The following is a 21,269-nucleotide window of genomic DNA, read 5'->3' as shown; positions in this document are numbered from 1 at the left end:
GCTTCCAATGCTTTTGAAATGCATGAGCGGGAGTGACAACTGCACACTTCTGGCTGAAGGGTAGAGAATCAGAATGCGTTCTCTCGCTCTTGGAAAATGTATGTAACATCCTCTGCTGTTAAAGGTGATATCTCAGGTCCACTGTTATAACTGTTTTGTTTCTTCCCTCTCCAGCGAGAGCAGATCATCTACGACCACTTCTCAGATCCAGGATTCATCAACCAGCTGATTGAGTTCCTCTCTCTGGAGGACCGCAAGGGCAAGGACAAGTTCAGTCCCCGCAGGTTCTGCCTTTTCAAGGTGAGGGAGACACAGATCAGGATTTAAGTCTCACCCAATCTCAACGGTCTTTCCTGAACCCTCATTAATACCTTGAGTTCTCTCTTCAAATGGTATCCTTGCTTCCCTCTGACTTTTTCAAATGTAGACTGGGTGAGCATGAAAGATAGACGCTACGTAAGCGAGGGAAGACTTCTGAGGATTAACCTAGACAGTTTTTGTAGGCTAAGAATATGGTTGGAATGGTGCTGCAATGGACAGCTGTCGCTTTACAGGCTCCTGACCAAGTCTGCTATTTTGGGTGTTTTTCTTTTTTTCACTGATCTTAACTTTATTTATACATAATGTTTCTGCCATCGTTTCCTATGACCAAAAATAACTTCTGGACAGCGATCAATAACCTCGATTTAGATCAAGATTTCTACTTCAACGAGTCGGTGGCGCAGGACCACCGACACTCGGAAGAGAAAGAGACGGCGTAAGAGAGGCCGACCTGTGGGCACCCTGACAAAACTACGTCGGCGACTAGATAAACTGCCTATACACTCCCGTGTGGGCACCCTGACAAAACTACGTCGGCGACTAGATAAACTGCCTATACACTCCCGTTCTATTGGCGAATGTACATTCACAGGAGAACAAACTGGACAAGCGCCATTCCTATCAACGGGACCTGAAGAACAGTGATGTCCTATGTTTCTCAGAGTCGTGGAACAAGGACAGGGATAATATACATCTAGCTGTTTTTTTTTTATGTATCTGACATAACGGGGGGTGGTGTGTGTCTCATGGTTAACAACAGCTGGTGCGCGATCTCTAATATTAAGGTTTCAAGGTTCTGCTCGCTTGAATACCTTAATACCTTAGATGTAGACCATAGTTTTTACCAAAATAGTTTTTATAAATGTTTTGTAGCTGTCTATTTACCACAACAAACCAAGACTACACTCAATGAGCTGTATAGGGCCATAAGCAAACAAGAAAATGCTCATCTAGAGGCGGCGCTCTGATTGGCCCCCCCACACATGTGGAGACGAAACCTCTCTCATCGTCACTCAACACTTAGGTTTACCTCACTGTACTCACATCCTACCGTACCCTTGTCTGTACTTTATGCCTTGAATCTATTCTACCACACCCAGAAATCTGCTCCTTTTATTCTCTGTTCCCAACGCACTAGACGACCAGTTCTTATAGCCATTAGCCATACCCTTATTTTACTCCTCCTCTGTTCCTCTGGTGATGTAGAGGTTAATCCAGGCCCTGCAGTGCCTAGCTCCACTCCCATTCCCCAGGCGCTCTCATTTGTTGACTTCTGTAACCGTAAAAGCCTTGGTTTCATGCATGTTAACATCAGAAGCCTCCTCCCTAAGTTTGTTTTATTCACTGCTTTAGCACACTCCATCAACTCTGATGTCCTAGCAGTGTCTGAATCCTGGCTTAAGAAGGCTACCAAAAATTCTGACGTTTTCATCCCCAACTACAATATTTTCCGCCAAGATAAAACTGCCAAGGGGGCGGGGTCGCAATCTGCTGCAGAGACAGCCTGCAGAGTTCTGTCATGCTATCCAGGTCTGTGCCCAAACAGTTCGAGCTTCTACTTCTAAAAATCCACCCTTCCAGAATTAAGTCCCTCACTGTTGCCGCTTGTTATAGACCCCCCTCAGCCCCTAGCTGTGCCCTGGACACCATATGTGAATTGATTGCCCTCCCATTTATCTTCAGAGTTCGTACTGTTAGGTGACCTAAACTGGGATATGCTTAACACCCCGGCCGCCCTACAATCTAAGTTAGATGCCCTCAATCTCACACAAATTATCAAGGAACCTACCAGGTACAACCCCACATCCGTAAACACGAGGCACCCTCATATATATCCTCCTGACCAACCTGCCCTCTACATACACCTCTGCTGTCTTCAACCAGGATCTCAGCGATCACTGCCTCATTGCCTGCGTCCGTAATGGGTCTGCTGTCAAACGACCACCCCTCATCACTGTCAAACGCTCCCTAAAACACTTCGGGTAGCAGGCCTTTCTAATCGACCTGGCCTGGGTATCCTGGAAGGATACTGACCTCATCCCGTCAGTAGAGGATGCCTGGTTATTCTTTAAATGTGATTTCCTCACCATCTTAAATAAGCATGCCCCGTTCAAAAAATGTAGAACTAAGAACAGATATAGCCCTTGGTTCACTCCAGACTTGACTGCCCTTGACCAGCACAAAAACATCCTGTGGTGTACTACATTAGCATCGAATAGCCCCCGTGATATGCAACTTTTCAGGGAAGTTAGGAACCAATATACACATGCAGTTAGGAAAGGAAAGGCTAGCTTTTTCAAAGAGAAATTTGCTTTGAGTTAAGTGTGTCAAATCAGAGGGCCTGTTGTCCGGACCTCTGGCAGCCTCTATGGGTGTGCCACAAGGTTCAATTCTCTGGCTGACTCTTTTCTCTGTATATATCAATGATGTCGCTGTTGCTGCTGGTGATTTTCTGATCCACCTCTACGCAGACAACACCATTCTGTATACTTCTTGCCCTTCTTTGGACACTGTGTTAACAAACCTCCAGATGAGCTTCAATGCCATACAACACTCCTTCCGTGGCCTCCAACTGCTCTTAAATGCTAGTAAAACTAAATGCATGCTTTTCAACCTATCGCTGCCCGCACCCGCCCACCCGACTAGCACCCACTACTCTGGACGGTTCTGACTTAGAATATGTGGACAACTAAAAATACCTAGGTCTCTGCTTAGACTGTAAACTCTTCTTCCAGACTCACATTAAGCATCTCCAATCCAAAATTAAATCTAGAATTGGCTTCCTATTTCGCAACAAATCCTCCTTCACTCATGCTGCTAAACATACCCTTGTAAAACGGACTATCCTACCGATCCTTGACTTCGGCGATGTCATTTACAGAATAGAATCCAACACTCTACTCAGCAAATTGGATGCAGTCTATCACAGTGCCATCCGTTTTGTCACCAAAGCCCCATATACTACCCCCCACTGCGACCTGTATGCTCTCGTTGGCTGGCCCTCGCTTCATATTCGTCGCCAAACCCACTGGCTCCAGGTCATCTATAAGTCTTTCCTAGGTAAAGCCCCACCTTATCTCAGCTCACTGGTCACCATAGCAGCACCCACCCGTGGTGCACGCTCCAGCAGGTATATTTCACTGGTCATCCCCAAAGCCAACTCCTCTTTTGGCCGCCTTTCCTTCCAATTCTCTGTTGCCAATGACTGGAACGAATTGCAAAAATCACTGAAGCTGGTGACTTATATCTCCCTCACTAACTTTAAGCATCAGCTGTCAGGGCAGTTTACCGATCACTGCACCTGTACACAGCACATCTGTAAATAGCACACCCGACTACCTCATTCCCAAAATTATTTATTTTTTCTCTTTTTGCACTCCAGTATCTCTATTTACACATCATCATCTGTACATCTATCACTCCAGTGTTAATGCAAATTGTAATTATTTCGCCACTCTGGCCTATTTATTGCCTTACCTCCCTAATCTTACTACATTTGCACACACTGTACATAGATTTTTCTATTGTGTTTTCTATCAATTGTGTAATTGACTGTACGTTTGTTTATCCCATGTGTTAATATTAATAATAAATTGCCATGTTTTTACCTCGTACATGTGCACATCAACTTAGTACTGGTACTCCCTGTATATAGACGAGTTATTACCTCGTACACCTGCACATTGACTCTGTACTGGTAACTGGTAACCCAAAATCCCCAGTTTTCTAGAAAACGCGTCTGGAAGTTTCCCAGAATAAGCAGGAAATCCAGAATCCTCCCAGCAGGATTTCTAATATGGCAACCCTAGTTATGAATCAGGCTTCCCTAACACTGTTTTATTCCTCTCCTCTATCCCTCAGGGTCTGTTCCGGAACTTCAACGATGCCTTCCTGCCCCTGTTGAAACCACACATGGAGCGTCTGGTGGCCGACACACACGAGAGCAAACAGCGCTGTGTAGCAGAGATCACCTCTGGACTGATCAGAGGCAGCAAGCACTGGAGCTATGGCAAGGTAGGAAGGAACACACTGGAGCTATGGAAAGGTAGGGGAGAGGAAGGAACACTGGAGCTACGGCAAGGTAGGAAGGAACACACTGGAGCTATGGAAAGGTAGGGGAGAGGAAGGAACACTGGAGCTATGGCAAGGTAGGAAGGAACACACTGGAGCTATGGCAAGGTAGGGGAGAGGAAGGAACACTGGAGCTATGGAAAGGTAGGGGAGAGGAAGGAACACTGGAGCTATGGCAAGGTAGGGGAGAGGAAGGAACACTGGAGCTATGGAAAGGTAGGGGAGAGGAAGGAACACTGGAGCTATGGCAAGGTAGGGGAGAGGAAGGAGCACTGGAACTATGGCAAGGTAGGGGAGAGGAAGGAACACTGGAGCTATGGAAAGGTAGGGGAGAGGAAGGAACACTGGAGCTATGGAAAGGTAGGGGAGAGGAAGGAACACTGGAGCTATGGCAAGGTAGGGGAGAGGAAGGAACACACTGGAGCTATGGAAAGGTAGGGGAGAGGAAGGAACACTGGAGCTATGGCAAGGTAGGGGAGAGGAAGGAACACACTGGAGCTATGGAAAGGTAGGGGAGAGGAAGGAACACTGGAGCTATGGAAAGGTAGGGGAGAGGAAGGAACACTGGAGCTATGGAAAGGTAGGGGCGAGGAAGGAACACTGGAGCTATGGCAAGGTAGGGGAGAGGAAGGAACACTGGAGCTATGGAAAGGTAGGGGAGAGGAAGGAGCACTGGAGCTATGGCAAGGTAGGGGAGAGGAAGGAACACTGGAGCTATGGAAAGGTAGGGGAGAGGAAGGAACACTGGAGCTATGGAAAGGTAGGGGAGAGGAAGGAACACTGGAGCTATGGAAAGGTAGGGGAGAGGAAGGAGCACTGGAGCTATGGCAAGCTAGGGGAGAGGAAGGAACACTGGAGATATGAAAGGTAGGGGAGAGGAAGGAACACACTGGAGCTATGGAAAGGTAGGGGAGAGGAAGGAGCACTGGAGCTATGGAAAGGTAGGGGAGAGGAAGGAGCACTGGAGCTATGGCAAGGTAGGGGAGAGGAAGGAACACTGGAGCTATGGAAAGGTAGGGGCGAGGAAGGAACACTGGAGCTATGGCAAGGTAGGGGAGAGGAAGGAACACTGGAGCTATGGAAAGGTAGGGGAGAGGAAGGAACACTGGAGCTATGGAAAGGTAGGGGAGAGGAAGGAACACTGGAGCTATGGCAAGGTAGGGGCGAGGAAGGAACACTGGAGCTATGGCAAGGTAGGGGAGAGGAAGGAACACTGGAGCTATGGCAAGGTAGGGGAGAGGAAGGAACACTGGAGCTATGGCAAGGTAGGGGAGAGGAAGGAACACTGGAGCTATGGCAAGGTAGGGGAGAGGAAGGAACACTGGAGCTATGGAAAGGTAGGGGAGAGGAAGGAACACTGGAGCTATGGAAAGGTAGGGGAGAGGAAGGAACACTGGAGCTATGGCAAGGTAGGGGAGAGGAAGGAACACTGGAGCTATGGCAAGGTAGGGGCGAGGAAGGAACACTGGAGCTATGGCAAGGTAGGGGAGAGGAAGGAACACTGGAGCTATGGAAAGGTAGGGGAGAGGAAGGAACACTGGAGCTATGGAAAGGTAGGGGAGAGGAAGGAACACTGGAGCTATGGCAAGGTAGGGGAGAGGAAGGAACACTGGAGCTATGGCAAGGTAGGGGCGAGGAAGGAACACTGGAGCTATGGCAAGGTAGGGGAGAGGAAGGAACACTGGAGCTATGGAAAGGTAGGGGAGAGGAAGGAACACTGGAGCTATGGCAAGGTAGGGGAGAGGAAGGAACACTGGAGCTATGGCAAGGTAGGGGCGAGGAAGGAACACTGGAGCTATGGCAAGGTAGGGGAGAGGAAGGAACACTGGAGCTATGGCAAGGTAGGGGAGAGGAAGGAACACTGGAGCTATGGCAAGGTAGGGGAGAGGAAGGAACACTGGAGCTATGGCAAGGTAGGGGAGAGGAAGGAACACTGGAGCTATGGCAAGGTAGGGGAGAGGAAGGAGCACTGGAGCTATGGCAAGGTAGGGGAGAGGAAGGAACACTGGAGCTATGGAAAGGTAGGGGAGAGGAAGGAACACTGGAGCTATGGCAAGGTAGGGGAGAGGAAGGAACACTGGAGCTATGGAAAGGTAGGGGAGAGGAAGGAACACTGGAGCTATGGCAAGGTAGGGGAGAGGAAGGAACACTGGAGCTATGGAAAGGTAGGGGAGAGGAAGGAGCACTGGAGCTATGGAAAGGTAGGGGAGAGGAAGGAACACTGGAGCTATGGAAAGGTAGATGAGAGGAAGGAACACTGGAGCTATGGAAAGGTAGGGGAGAGGAAGGAACACTGGATCTATGGAAAGGTAGGGGAGAGAGACATACGCTGTGGTCACACACCATGCTTATAATCAGAACTTTACATATTTCACTTGCCATTTGCCAGGTCCTCGTTGCAAATAAGCATTTGTTCTTAACTGACTTACCTGGATAAATAAAAGTTGAATATTTGTTAAGTCCTTGACCTTTGACCTATGTTCCCCTCCCAGGTGGAGAGTCTGTGGGAGCTGCTGTGTCCTCTGATCCGTACAGCTCTGAACAACATCACTGTAGAAACCTACGCTGACTGGGGCACCTGCATCGCCACAGCCTGTGTAAGCTGCTAGCCCTCCCATCCCTCTCATTCAGCAGTCCTTTTCTTTCAGGTTCTTTCTCAATTGGTAGTTCCTTTATTCCCATTTGCATCCTCTCCTTGTTTCCTTCTCAAAACGCATTAGAGGAGAAGGCCTGAATGGGAGGGGAACTTGAATCTTCTCTTCCAATGCATTTTGAGAAAAAGGCGAGGAGTGAAGAATTGAGTACAGATATTGAGAAATAGCCTCCTGAAGCTCCTGTCTAGTACTTGCCTGGCCTGGTAATTTCCTGCTTCCATGCTGTTGACATTTGACCTTGTTGTTGTACAGGAGAGCAGACGTTGACTTTAGGTTGGTTGTGTTGTACAGGAGAGCAGACGTTGACTTTAGGTTGGTTGTGTTGTACAGGAGAGCAGATGTTGACTTTAGGTTGGTTGTGTTGTACAGGAGAGCAGACGTTGACTTTAGGTTGGTTGTGTTGTACAGGAGAGCAGAGACCCCAGGAAGCTCCACTGGTTGTTTGAAATGCTGATGGAATCTCCAGTCAACGGGGAGGGGGGATCCTTCGTAGATGCCTGGTAAGGAAACACTTTGCCTCCTTTAATTCTCATCCTAGACAGTGTCTTGGTGTTTGTGTGGAAGGGTGTATTTATTCTGCTCCATATCTGCTCAGATGACTAGTCCTGCATGGAAGAGATGAGCTGTGTTCGAATACTCATACTAACTGTACTTTTTGTGATGTAAATTGAGTATGAGTAAATTGAAATGTAGTATGCTTATTGGCCATAGTATGGATATAGTTAGTGTCGTGTCTTTGCTATCGTTAAATTGAAGACTTATAGTTTTTATCATAGATTCCTATAATTAGGGATTACGCGATCACTTGAGTAATAACGTAATTAATTAACTATGAATTCGAGGGCACCAGGGAAAGTTATTAGATTACAAAGTTATAATTTCCCAATATAACCTTTCAGATATTTTCATATCTGATCAATGGTCTTCTAATTAATGATTTATTTACTCTACCTTACGTCAGTCTCATTCCAAACGTCGTAAATCGTTGATCTGCACGAACCCAGTCTTCACCACGAGTCATCCATACATCAATTGTCTTAAATCATTCATTTATTACTAACTAATTAATTCACAGAAATGCATAAACAAACAAACAAACTTAAAATAGTTACATGAAATGATGGGAGCAATATGCCCTAGTGGGCTGAACCGGCATGGCGGCTGTTAGACAAAGGGAAAGTTGCGTTCGACTAAGAATTCACTACAGAGTCCATAATTATAACAATTGACATGCTAATCCTTTACACATGAACGCTCACTCATTCGGGAACAATTGCAATCAATATATATATAGTTACGTTCAGTGTGTGTGTCGCCTTGGTCGTTGGAGAGAAGTTCGTTTTGGTTGGAGTGAAGTTCTGTCTCGGTTGTGGATTGTTCAGAGTGTCATTCGTTATAGAATGGATGTTTCGGCGGTTCTCTTTCTTCGCGTTCAATGATACCGAATTACTAGCTGCAGACTAGTAATCAATATCAAAACTTGTTATTATTGGTATAAGAGTTTTAACCACGTGGTATAGAAAGTAATTCTACTCAACCTTCGTTCTCCTCCTTGGAGGATAAACATGGTCTGGGGTAATTTCTTAAGAGTTGGCTTTTATTCAGATAGCAGAGAGGGGTGGTCCCATGGTCTCTGACCCATACTGGGCTCAGGGCGGTCCTTGGATTTAGTTCAAATCAAAAAGGTATTTGTATTTTTCTTAATTAAACAGTCCAAAATCATATTACACAATTATACAAACAGTATCATACTCACTCATTCATTTTATACAACAAACAGGTGTAAACCTCATATCTGAGGTTATTATATAAACAGCGGTATGGTAGTGTGGCTAACCCGTCTCTCCTGAGTTTCCCACATGGGGACAAATGGACCGGTTCATAGCTGGACTCTTCCACTGATCTTTATACTTTTGCAGGAATGAAATATGTATGAAATATGTTCGTACCTCAAGTTCTGTGAGGTGGAAGAGAATTCCTTTGTCCTGAAAGTTTACCCTCTGTCTTAATACTGTTTGTGGTGGGGAGATTCTCAGGAATTTACGACATCTCTCTGTGATCACCGCATGGGTTGTGGTGGAAAGGGAGAGGCAGGGAGAGGGGGATGGGGTTTGCAGTACCCAAGCAGGCAACATCATGACATTAGTGTGCCAAAAGTTCCCGGATGTCAAACTAAATTTGTCAAAATATGAAGTATACAAGCAGTGGACACTATTTCCGTGCTTTTAGAGCCCATAATACAATTCTTCAGAGAATGGGCGTGGCTTCACAACGGTTTCAGATTTCAAGAAAATGGCGGCGAATATGCAGCCGATTTGAGCCGAAGTCCGACGAGAAAGGATACAATTTCATTGCTTTAACTAATCATGACAAATGTTAAGATATTTTGAGCAATATAATAAAGTAATGACTTTTCAAATAAGTTACGTTGACTGACAATTTGTTAGCTACACTTTCCTTACGAACCACAACATATCATTACAGCAGTATGTACCGGTATGTTAGCTAGCTAGCTAACGTTAGTAGGCTAGTACTAATGCGTCGAACTTGCCAGTATATTCGAATGCTCGGATCAACCCTACTCCTCGGCCAGAGGGTCCAGTGTGCGCTCTGAATGCTCCGAGAGTGAAACACTCAAAATTCTCTAACGGACAATCTGACAACGCCCTGAATTTACGTACGCCCAGAGCACACTCCAGATTGAATTTACGAACACACCTGGAGTCGTAAAAAGTCTAGCTAGTAATTTGTAATGCTAACAAGCTAGCAAGAGGTTGCATAGCAACAGCATCAACTTCCGGTAGACAGGCGAAGTACGCTCAACTGAAAGGGTACCGTTCGTTTACAGTATGCTAAAATGAACTAATAGTATGTAGTGTATATACCCATTATGTATGTAGTATACAGTATGTTAGTATGGGTATTCGAACACAGCTATGGAGTCTGGGTCGGTGATAGTTTGTTTGTCTGTAAAATGTTTGTCTGTGAGTCAAGAATATTCTCCTTGTTGGACAATAAACAAATGATTATATTTTATTGTTCTCTCCTGTCCAGTCTTCTGTGTACTCTGCAGGGAGGCCTGACTTAGGGTTAGGTGTGTGTATAACTCTCCTCTCCTGTCCAGTCGTCTGTATGTGCTGCAGGGGGGCCTGGCTCAGCAGGAGTGGAGGGTCCCTGAGCTGCTCCACAGACTGCTGCAGTACCTAGAGCCCAAACTCACACAGGTCTACAAGAACGTCCGTGAGCGCATCGGAAGGTAGGACCTCGCCTACACATTGCACAAACATTTTCATTGCTGACACTCTTGTCCATAGCTTACTGCCACTTACCACATCAGTCATAGTTCATTCAGCTCGGTATCTAACCACACATCAGTCATAGTTCATTCAGCTAGGTATCTAACCACACGTCAGTCATAGTTCATTCAGCTAGGTATCTAACCATACGTCAGTCATACTTCATTCAGCTAGGTATCTAACCATACGTCAGTCATACTTCATTCAGCTAGGTATCTAACCATACGTCAGTCATACTTCATTCAGCTAGGTATCTAACCATACGTCAGTCATACTTCATTCAGCTAGGTATCTAACCACACATCAGTCATAGTTCATTCAGCTAGGTATCTAACCACACATCAATCATAGTTCATTCTTCTAGGTATCTAACCACACGTCAGTCATAGTTCGTTCATCTAGGTATCTAACCACACATCAATCATAGTTCATTCTTCTAGGTATCTAACCACACATCAGTCATAGTTCATTCAGCTAGGTATCTAACCACACGTCAGTCATAGTTCATTCAGCTAGGTATCTAACCACACGTCAGTCATAGTTCATTCAGCTAGGTATCTAACCACACGTCAGTCATAGTTCATTCAGCTAGGTATCTAACCATACGTCAGTCATAGTTCATTCAGCTAGGTGTCTAACCACACATCAGTCATAGTTCATTCAGCTAGGTGTCTAACCATACGTCAGTCATAGTTCATTCAGCTAGGTATCTAACCACACATCAGTCATAGTTCATTCAGCTAGGTATCTAACCACACATCAGTCATAGTTCATTCAGCTAGGTGTCTAACCACACATCAGTCATAGTTCATTCAGCTAGGTATCTAACCACACATCAGTCATACTTCATTCAGCTAGGTGTCTAACCACACATCAGTCATAGTTCATTCAGCTAGGTATCTAACCACACATCAGTCATAGTTCATTCAGCTAGGTATCTAACCACACATCAGTCATAGTTCATTCAGCTAGGTATCTAACCACACATCAGTCATAGTTCATTCAGCTAGGTGTCTAACCACACGTCAGTCATAGTTCATTCAGCTAGGTATCTAACCACACATCAGTCATAGTTCATTCAGCTAGGTGTCTAACCACACATCAGTCATAGTTCATTCTTCTAGGTATCTAACCACACATCAGTCATAGTTCATTCAGCTAGGTATCTAACCACACATCAGTCATAGTTCATTCAGCTAGGTGTCTAACCACACATCAGTCATAGTTCATTCAGCTAGGTATCTAACCACACATCAGTCATAGTTCATTCAGCTAGGTATCTAACCACACGTCAGTCATAGTTCATTCAGCTAGGTATCTAACCACACATCAGTCATAGTTCATTCAGCTAGGTGTCTAACCACACATCAGTCATAGTTCATTCAGCTAGGTATCTAACCACACATCAGTCATAGTTCATTCAGCTAGGTATCTAACCACACATCAGTCATAGTTCATTCTTCTAGGTATCTAACCACACATCAGTCATAGTTCATTCAGCTAGGTATCTAACCACACGTCAGTCATAGTTCATTCAGCTAGGTATCTAACCACACGTCAGTCATAGTTCATTCAGCTAGGTATCTAACCACACATCAGTCATAGTTCATTCAGCTAGGTATCTAACCACACATCAGTCATAGTTCATTCAGCTAGGTATCTAACCACACATCAGTCATAGTTCATTCAGCTAGGTATCTAACCACACATCAGTCATAGTTCATTCAGCTAGGTGTCTAACCACACATCAGTCATAGTTCATTCAGCTAGGTATCTAACCACACATCAGTCATAGTTCATTCAGCTAGGTATCTAACCACACATCAGTCATAGTTCATTCTTCTAGGTATCTAACCACACATCAGTCATAGTTCATTCAGCTAGGTATCTAACCACACGTCAGTCATAGTTCATTCAGCTAGGTATCTAACCACACGTCAGTCATAGTTCATTCAGCTAGGTATCTAACCACACATCAGTCATAGTTCATTCAGCTAGGTATCTAACCACACATCAGTCATAGTTCATTCAGCTAGGTATCTAACCACACATCAGTCATAGTTCATTCATCTAGGTGTCTAACCACACATCAGTCATAGTTCATTCTTCTAGGTATCTAACCACACGTCAGTCATAGTTCATTCTTCTAGGTATCTAACCACACGTCAGTCATAGTTCATTCAGCTAGGTGTCTAACCACACGTCAGTCATAGTTCATTCTTCTAGGTATCTAACCACACGTCAGTCATAGTTCATTCAGCTAGGTATCTAACCACACATCAGTCATAGTTCATTCTTCTAGGTATCTAACCACACATCAGTCATAGTTCATTCTTCTAGGTATCTAACCACACGTCAGTCATAGTTCATTCAGCTAGGTATCTAACCACACATCAGTCATAGTTCATTCAGCTAGGTATCTAACCACACGTCAGTCATAGTTCATTCAGCTAGGTATCTAACCACACGTCAGTCATAGTTCATTCAGCTAGGTATCTAACCACACGTCAGTCATAGTTCATTCAGCTAGGTATCTAACCACACGTCAGTCATAGTTCATTCTTCTAGGTATCTAACCACACGTCAGTCATAGTTCATTCAGCTAGGTGTCTAACCATACATCAGTCATAGTTCATTCTTCTAGGTATCTAACCACACGTCAGTCATAGTTCATTCAGCTAGGTATCTAACCACATGTCAGTCATAGTTCATTCAGCTAGGTATCTAACCACACGTCAGTCATAGTTCATTCAGCTAGGTATCTAACCACACGTCAGTCATAGTTCATTCTTCTAGGTATCTAACCACACGTCAGTCATAGTTCATTCAGCTAGGTATCTAACCACACGTCAGTCATAGTTCATTCAGCTAGGTATCTAACCACACATCAGTCATAGTTCATTCAGCTAGGTATCTAACCACACGTCAGTCATAGTTCATTCAGCTAGGTATCTAACCACACATCAGTCATAGTTCATTCAGCTAGGTATCTAACCACACATCAGTCATAGTTCATTCAGCTAGGTGTCTAACCACACATCAGTCATAGTTCATTCAGCTAGGTATCTAACCACACATCAGTCATAGTTCATTCAGCTAGGTATCTAACCACACATCAGTCATAGTAGGTAAACATTTGTCCATAACTTTTCAAACATGTTGGCCAAGAGATCACCTTATGTTTTTTATTTATGTAAAACCAGGTAGAATTGTTGATTTTATCATTCAATAGAGTACTGAAAGAGGTAGAGACCAGCAAACTGTCGAAAAAGAGGAATACATCAAAAATGTAGGCCTAAATGGAAGAATCTAGATGAATGAATTCACTAAACTAAAGGTGTTAATCTCCCTCTGCCTCCTCTTTCGCTCTCTTTCCTCTCTCTTCTTCAGCGTCCTCACCTACATCTTCATGATAGACGTCAACCTGCCATACACCCAGCCCACGGCCTCGCCTCGCATCAAGGAGTTCACAGAGCGAGTACTGCTGCGCCTCAAACCCCTGACGGAGGGGGACGAGGAGATCCAGAACCACGTGGTAGAGGAGAACGATGTGGGGGAGCAGGACGAGAGGACACAGGCCATCAAACTACTGAAGACAGGTACAACCCCTAACTACTGAAGACAGGTACGACCCCTAACGCATCAAACTACTGAAAACAGGTACGACCCCTAACCCATCAAACTACAAAAGGCCGGTACGACCCCTAACCCAGGCCATCAAACTACTGAAGACAGGTACGACCCCTAACCCATCAAACTACAAAAGGCCGGTACGACCCCTAACCCAGGCCATCAAACTACTGAAGACAGGTACGACCCCTAACCCATCAAACTACAAAAGGCCGGTACGACCCCTAACCCAGGCCATCAAACTACTGAAGACAGGGATATAGTATGTTCAGGGATATAGTTGATGGAGCTAATAAACCCAGGTGTAAAGCCAAGAGAAAAGAGTCCCGGCTCACTGGATCACTGCACGATGCAGATTTCAGTAATTGAATGTGCCAAATGTTTAGTTATGAAGACCTTCGTCAGAGCATACGATGTAAAAAGGTTATGTATGTGTTTCCAGTACTCAAGTGGCTGATGGCCAGTGCTGGACGCTCCTTCTCCACGGCCGTTCCAGAGCAGCTCCAGTTGCTACCCCTGCTGTTCAAGGTGGGTGGGTCAAGGAAGGAAGAAACCTTGAGAGGAACCAGACTGATGGGAGGTCTATCATCCTCTGGCTGAATGCTAACAACCCTCATCTGTCTCCTCTTGTAGATCGCTCCGGTGGAGAATGATGACAGTTATGATGAGCTGAAGAGGGATGCTAAGACCTGTCTGTCTCTGATGTCCCAGGGACTACTCTACACAGAGCAGATACCACTGGTCCTGCTGGCCCTGCAAGAGGTGTGTACACACACACCCAAAAACAGGCCAGACTCATCTACAACCACTTTCTCCATTCACTGCAATCTCCAAAGAGAAAAAGGTTAAAAAACATGTCAAAACCCCCATTGTCAAGACTCTGGTTCTAACAACTCTCTGAGCCTATGCAAAATGTTTGTTTGAAGTTGCTGTGAGTTTTGTGGTACGCACTGGATGGTGTTCTCTCTGGATTACATTACAGTAGTTTGTGGTACATACTGGATGGTGTTCTCTCTGGATTACGTTACAGTAGTTTGTGGTACACGCTGGATGGTGTTCTCTGGATTATGTTACAGTAGTTTGTGGTACATACTGAATGGTGTTCTCTCTGGATTACGTTTCAGTAGTTTGTGGTACATACTGGATGGTGTTCTCTCTGGATTACGTTACCGTAGTTTGTGGTACACGCTGGATGGTGTTCTCTGTGGATTATGTTTCAGTAGTTTGTGGTACATACTGAATGGTGTTCTCTCTGGATTACGTTACAGTAGTTTGTGGTACATGCTGAATGGTGGTCTTTCTGGATTATGTTTCAGTAGTTTGTGGTACACGCTGAATGGTTTTCTCTCTGGATTACGTTACAGTAGTTTGTGGTACATGCTGAATGGTGTTCTCTCTGGATTACGTTACAGTAGTTTGTGGTACACGCTGAATGGTTTTCTCTCTGGATTACGTTACAGTAGTTTGTGGTACATGCTGAATAGTGTTCTCTCTGGATTATGTTTCAGTAGTTTGTGGTACACGCTGATTGGCGTTTTCTCTGGATTATGTTTCAGTAGTTTGTGGTACACGCTGAATGGTGTTCTCTCTGGATTACGTTACAGTAGTTTTGTGGTACACGCTGAATGGTGTTCTCTCTGGATTATGTTGCAGTAGTTTGTGGTACACGCTGGATGGTGTTCTCTCTGGATTACGTTACAGTAGTTTTGTGGTACATGCTGAATGGTGGTCTTTCTGGATTATGTTTCAGTAGTTTGTGGTACACGCTGAATGGTGGTTTTTCTGGATTATGTTACAGTAGTTTGTGGTACACGCTGAATGGTTTTCTCTCTGGATTATGTTACAGTAGTTTGTGGTACACGCTGAATGGTGTTCTCTCTGGATTATGTTGCAGTAGTTTGTGGTACACGCTGGATGGTGTTCTCTCTGGATTACGTTACAGTAGTTTTGTGGTACATGCTGAATGGTGGTCTTTCTGGATTATGTTTCAGTAGTTTGTGGTACACGCTGAATGGTGTTCTCTCTGGATTATGTTACAGTAGTTTGTGGTACACGCTGAATGGTGTTCTCTCTGGATTACGTTACAGTAGTTTGTGGTACACGCTGAATGGTTTTCTCTCTGGATTATGTTACAGTAGTTTGTGGTACACGCTGGATGGTGTTCTCTGTGGATTATGTTTCAGTAGTTTGTGGTACACGCTGAATGGTGTTCTCTGGATTATGTTTCAGTAGTTTGTGGTACACGCTGAATGGTGTTCTCTGTGGATTATGTTTCAGTAGTTTGTGGTACATGCTGAATGGTGTTCTCTCTGGATTATGTTTCAGTAGTTTGTGGTACACGCTGAATGGTTTTCTCTCTGGATTATGTTTCAGTAGTTTGTGGTACATGCTGAATGGTGGTCTTTCTGGATTACGTTTCAGTAGTTTGTGGTACACGCTGAATGGTTTTCTCTCTGGATTATGTTACAGTAGTTTGTGGTACACGCTGAATGGTGGTCTTTCTGGATTATGTTTCAGTAGTTTGTGGTACACGCTGAATGGTGTTCTCACTGGATTATGTTTCAGTAGTTTGTGGTACACGCTGAATGGTTTTCTCTCTGGATTATGTTACAGTAGTTTGTGGTACACGCTGAATGGTGTTCTCTGGATTATGTTACAGTAGTTTGTGGTACACGCTGAATGGTGTTCTCACTGGATTATGTTTCAGTAGTTTGTGGTACACGCTGAATGGTGGTCTCTGTGGATTATGTTTCAGTAGTTTGTGGTACATGTTGGATTATGTTACAGTAGTTTGTGGTACATGCTGGATTATGTTACAGTAGTTTGTGGTACACACTGGATGCTGTTCTCTCTAGATTATGTTTCAGTAGTTTGTGGTACATGCTGGATGGTGTTACAGTAGTTTGTGGTACACACTGGATGCTGTTCTCTCTAGATTATGTTTCAGTAGTTTGTGGTACATGCGGGATGGTGTTACAGTAGTTTGTGGTACATGCTGGATTATGTTACAGTAGTTTGTGGTACATGCTGGATTATGTTTCAGTAGTTTGTGGTACACACTGGATGCTGTTCTCTCTGGATTATGTTACAGTAGTTTGTGGTACATGCTGGATTATGTTTCAGTAGTTTGTGGTACATGCTGGATTATGTTTCAGTAGTTTGTGGTACATGCTGGATGGTGTTACAGTAATTTGTGGCACATGCTGGATTATGTTACAGTAGTTTGTGGCATGCATTCTGTACAGTGCTGACGTCCCTACAGATCATTACCGTCATGTTGAAATTTACATAGTTCCGTTATATTCCAGATAGCGGGCAGCAGTTCGTGGCATGCACGCTACACGGTGCTGACGTACCTACAGATCATGGTCTTCTACAACCTGTTCACCTTTATGAGCGACCATGGAGCCGTCAACGACGTCAGAGCACTGGTCATACGCCTGCTGGAGGACGAGCAGCTGGAGGTAACACACACACACACATATATATATATATATATATATATATATATATATATACAGTGGGGAGAACAAGTATTTGATACACTGACGATTTTGCAGGTTTTCCTACTTACAAAGCATGTAGAGGTCTGTAATTTTTATCATAGGTACACTTCAACTGTGAGAGAAGGAATCTAAAACAAAAATCCAGAAAATCACATTGTATGATTTTTTATTAATTAATTTGCATTTTATTGCATGACATAAGTATTTGATACATCAGAAAAGCAGAACTGAATATTTGGTACAGAAACCTTAGTTTGCAATTTCAGAGATCATACGTTTCCTGTAGTTCTTGACCAGGTTTGCACACACTGCAGCAGGGATTTTGGCCCACTCCTCCATACAGACCTTCTCCAGATCCTTCAGGTTTCGGGGCTGTCGCTGGGCAATACGGACTTTCGGCTCCCTCCAAAGATTTTCTATTGGGTTCAGGTCTGGAGACTGGCTAGGCCACTCCAGGACCTTGAGATGCTTCTTACGGAGCCACTCCTTAGTTGCCCTGGCTGTGTGTTTCGGGTCGTTGTCATGCTGGAAGACCCAGCCACGACCCATCTTCAATGCTCTTACTGAGGGAAGGAGGTTGTTGGTCAAGATCTCGCGATACATGGCCCCATCCATCCTCCCTTCAATACGGTGCAGTCGTCCTGTCCCCTTTGCAGAAAAGCATCCCCAAAGAATGATGTTTCCACCTCCATGCTTCACGGTTGGGATGGTGTTCTTGGGGTTGTACTCATCCTTCTATTCCTCCAAACACGGCGAGTGGAGTTTAGAGCAAAAAGCTCTATTTTTGTCTCATCAGACCACATGACCTTCTCCCATTCCTCCTCTGGATCATCCAGATGGTCATTGGCAAACTTCAGACGGGCCTGGACATGCGCTGGCTTGAGCAGGGGGACCTTGCGTGCGCTGCAGGATTTTAATCCATGACGGCGTAGTGTGTTACTAATGGTTTTCTTTGAGACTGTGGTCCCAGCTCTCTTCAGGTCATTGACCAGGTCCTGCCGTGTAGTTCTGGGCTGATCCCTCACATTCCTCATGATCATTGATGCCCCACGAGGTGAGATCTTGCATGGAGCCCCAGACCGAGGGTGATTGACCGTCATCTTGAACTTCTTCCATTTTCTAATAATTGTGCCAACAGTTGTTGCCTTCTCACCAAGCTGCTTGGCTATTGTCCTGTAGCCCATCCCAGCCTTGTACAGGTCTACAATTTATCCCTGATGTCCTTACACAGCTCTCTGGTCTTGGCCATTGTGGAGAGGTTGGAGTCTGTTTGATTGAGTGTGTGGACAGGTGTCTTTTATACAGGTAACGAGTTCAAACAGGTGCAGTTAATACAGGTAATGAGTGGAGAACAGGAGGGCTTCTTAAAGAAAAACTAACAGGTCTGTGAGAGCCGGAATTCTTACTGGTTGGTAGGTGATCAAATACTTATGTCATGCAATAAAATGCAAATTAATTACTTAAAAATCATACAATGTGATTTTCTGGATTTTTGTTTTAGATTCCGTCTCTCACAGTTGAAGTGTACCTATGATAAAAATGACAGACCTCTACATGCTTTGTAAGTAGGAAAACCTGCAAAATCGGCAGTGTATCAAATACTTGTTCTCCCCACTGTAGGTAGGTCTGGAGGTTACAGATCACATTGAAGAAGACAGAATGGTAGATAGGTAGGTCTGGAGGTTACTGATCACATTGAAGAAGACAGAATGGTAGATAGGTAGGTCTGGAGGTTACAGATCACATTGAAGAAGACAGAATGGTAGATAGGTAGGTCTGGAGGTTACAGATCACATTGAAGAAGACAGAATGGTAGATAGGTAGGTCTGGAGGTTACAGATCACATTGAAGAAGACAGAATGATAGATAGGTAGGTCTGGAGGTTACAGATCACATTGAAGAAGACAGAATGGTAGATAGGTAGGTCTGGAGGTTACAGATCACATTGAAGAAGACAGAATGGTAGATAGGTAGGTCTGGAGGTTACAGATCACATTGAAGAAGACAGAATGATAGATAGGTAGTCCTGGAGGTTACAGATCACATTGAAGAAGACAGAATGGTAGATAGGTAGGTCTGGAGGTTACAGATCACATTGAAGAAGACAGAATGGTAGATAGGTAGGTCTGGAGGTTACAGATCACATTGAATAAGACAGAATGGTAGATAGGTAGGTCTGGAGGTTACAGATCACATTGAAGAAGACAGAATGATAGATAGGTAGTCCTGGAGGTTACAGATCACATTGAAGAAGACAGAATGGTAGATAGGTAGGTCTGGAGGTTACAGATCACATTGAAGAAGACAGAATGGTAGATAGGTAGGTCTGGAGGTTACAGATCACATTGAAGAAGACAGAATGGTAGATAGGTAGTCCTGGAGGTTACAGATCACATTGAAGAAGACAGAATGGTAGATAGGTAGGTCTGGAGGTTACAGATCACATTGAAGAAGACAGAATGGTAGATAGGTAGGTCTGGAGGTTACAGATCACATTGAAGAAGACAGAATGATAGATAGGTAGGTCTGGAGGTTACTGATCACATTGAAGAAGACAGAATGGTAGATAGGTAGTCCTGGAGGTTACAGATCACATTGAAGAAGACAGAATGATAGATAGGTAGGTCTGGAGGTTACTGATCACATTGAAGAAGACAGAATGGTAGATAGGTAGGTCTGGAGGTTACAGATCACATTGAAGAAGACAGAATGGTAGATAGGTAGGTCTGGAGGTTACAAAGTAAGTGTGTGTGTGTGTGTGTGTGTGTGTGTGTGTGTGTGTGTGTGTGTGTGTGTGTGTGTGTGTGTGTGTGTGTGTGTGTGTGTGTGTGTGTGTGTGTGTGTGTGTGTGTGATCACAGGCCCTCCCTGTCTTACAGCACTCTTCCTCCTTATTCTCCCCCTCCGGTCCCCCTCTCACTTGTTGCTATGGAAACCACAGACTGCAGGAGTATTCTGTTGCTATGGGGAGGGGATAAGGGGGAGGGTGATGTAGCCTTTTCTGTATTTCTATTCAGACAAAATACCCCAGTTCACTTGTCCTCTAGTCTAATGACCTGTCCTCTAGTCTAATGACCTGTCCTCTAGTCTAATGACCTGTCCTCTAGTCTAATGACCTGCCCTCTAGTCTAATGACCTGCCCTCTAGTCTAATGACCTGTCCTCTAGTCTAATGACCTGCCCTCTAATCTAATGACCTGCCCTCTGATCTAATGACCTGCCCTCTAGTCTAATGACCTGCCCTCTAGTCTAATGACCTGCCCTCTAGTCTAATGACCTGCCCTCTAGTCTAATGACCTGCCCTCTAGTCTAATGACCTGCCCTCTAGTCTAATGACCTGCCCTCTAGTCTAATGACCTGCCCTCTAGTCTAATGACCTGCCCTCTAGTCTAATGACCTGCCCTCTAGTCTAATGACCTGTCCTCTAGTCTAATGACCTGCCCTCTAGTCTAATGACCTGCCCTCTAGTCTAATGACCTGCCCTCTAGTCTAATGACCTGCCCTCTGGTCTAATGACCTGCCCTCTAGTCTAATGACCTGCCCTCTAGTCTAATGACCTGCCCTCTAATCTAATGACCTGCCCTCTGGTCTAATGACCTGCCCTCTAATCTAATGACCTGCCCTCTGGTCTAATGACCTTCCCTCTAGTCTAATGACCTGCCCTCTGGTCTAATGACCTGCCCTCTAATCTAATGACCTGCCCTCTGGTCTAATGACCTGCCCTCTGGTCTAATGACCTTCCCTCTAGTCTAATGACCTGCCCTCTGGTCTAATGACCTGCCCTCTATATCTA

The 21,269-nt window shown here is 44.7% G+C and overlaps 1 protein-coding gene across 2 annotated transcripts in view; it reads left to right on the top strand.

The window, feature by feature from the left end:
- LOC139571470 (proteasome activator complex subunit 4B-like) overlaps positions 1-21,269 on the top strand; it is a 106,550-nt gene that overhangs the window by 78,268 nt on the left and 7,013 nt on the right. For both annotated transcript variants that reach the window (XM_071394386.1, XM_071394385.1), the window contains 9 exons: positions 175-300; positions 4,183-4,335; positions 6,885-6,989; positions 7,455-7,546; positions 10,171-10,302; positions 13,733-13,941; positions 14,415-14,500; positions 14,606-14,734; positions 17,281-17,436. In XM_071394386.1, the coding sequence (XP_071250487.1) occupies positions 175-300; positions 4,183-4,335; positions 6,885-6,989; positions 7,455-7,546; positions 10,171-10,302; positions 13,733-13,941; positions 14,415-14,500; positions 14,606-14,734; positions 17,281-17,436 (1,188 nt within the window). The remainder of the gene's footprint in view (positions 1-174; positions 301-4,182; positions 4,336-6,884; positions 6,990-7,454; positions 7,547-10,170; positions 10,303-13,732; positions 13,942-14,414; positions 14,501-14,605; positions 14,735-17,280; positions 17,437-21,269) is intronic.

This window comes from Salvelinus alpinus, chromosome 3, assembly GCF_045679555.1.
Source record: "Salvelinus alpinus chromosome 3, SLU_Salpinus.1, whole genome shotgun sequence".
In the NCBI taxonomy this organism is placed as follows: Eukaryota; Metazoa; Chordata; class Actinopteri; order Salmoniformes; family Salmonidae; genus Salvelinus; species Salvelinus alpinus.
The sequence above is the reverse complement of the archived record's forward strand: the minus strand, read 5'-3'. Positions and strand labels throughout refer to the sequence as shown.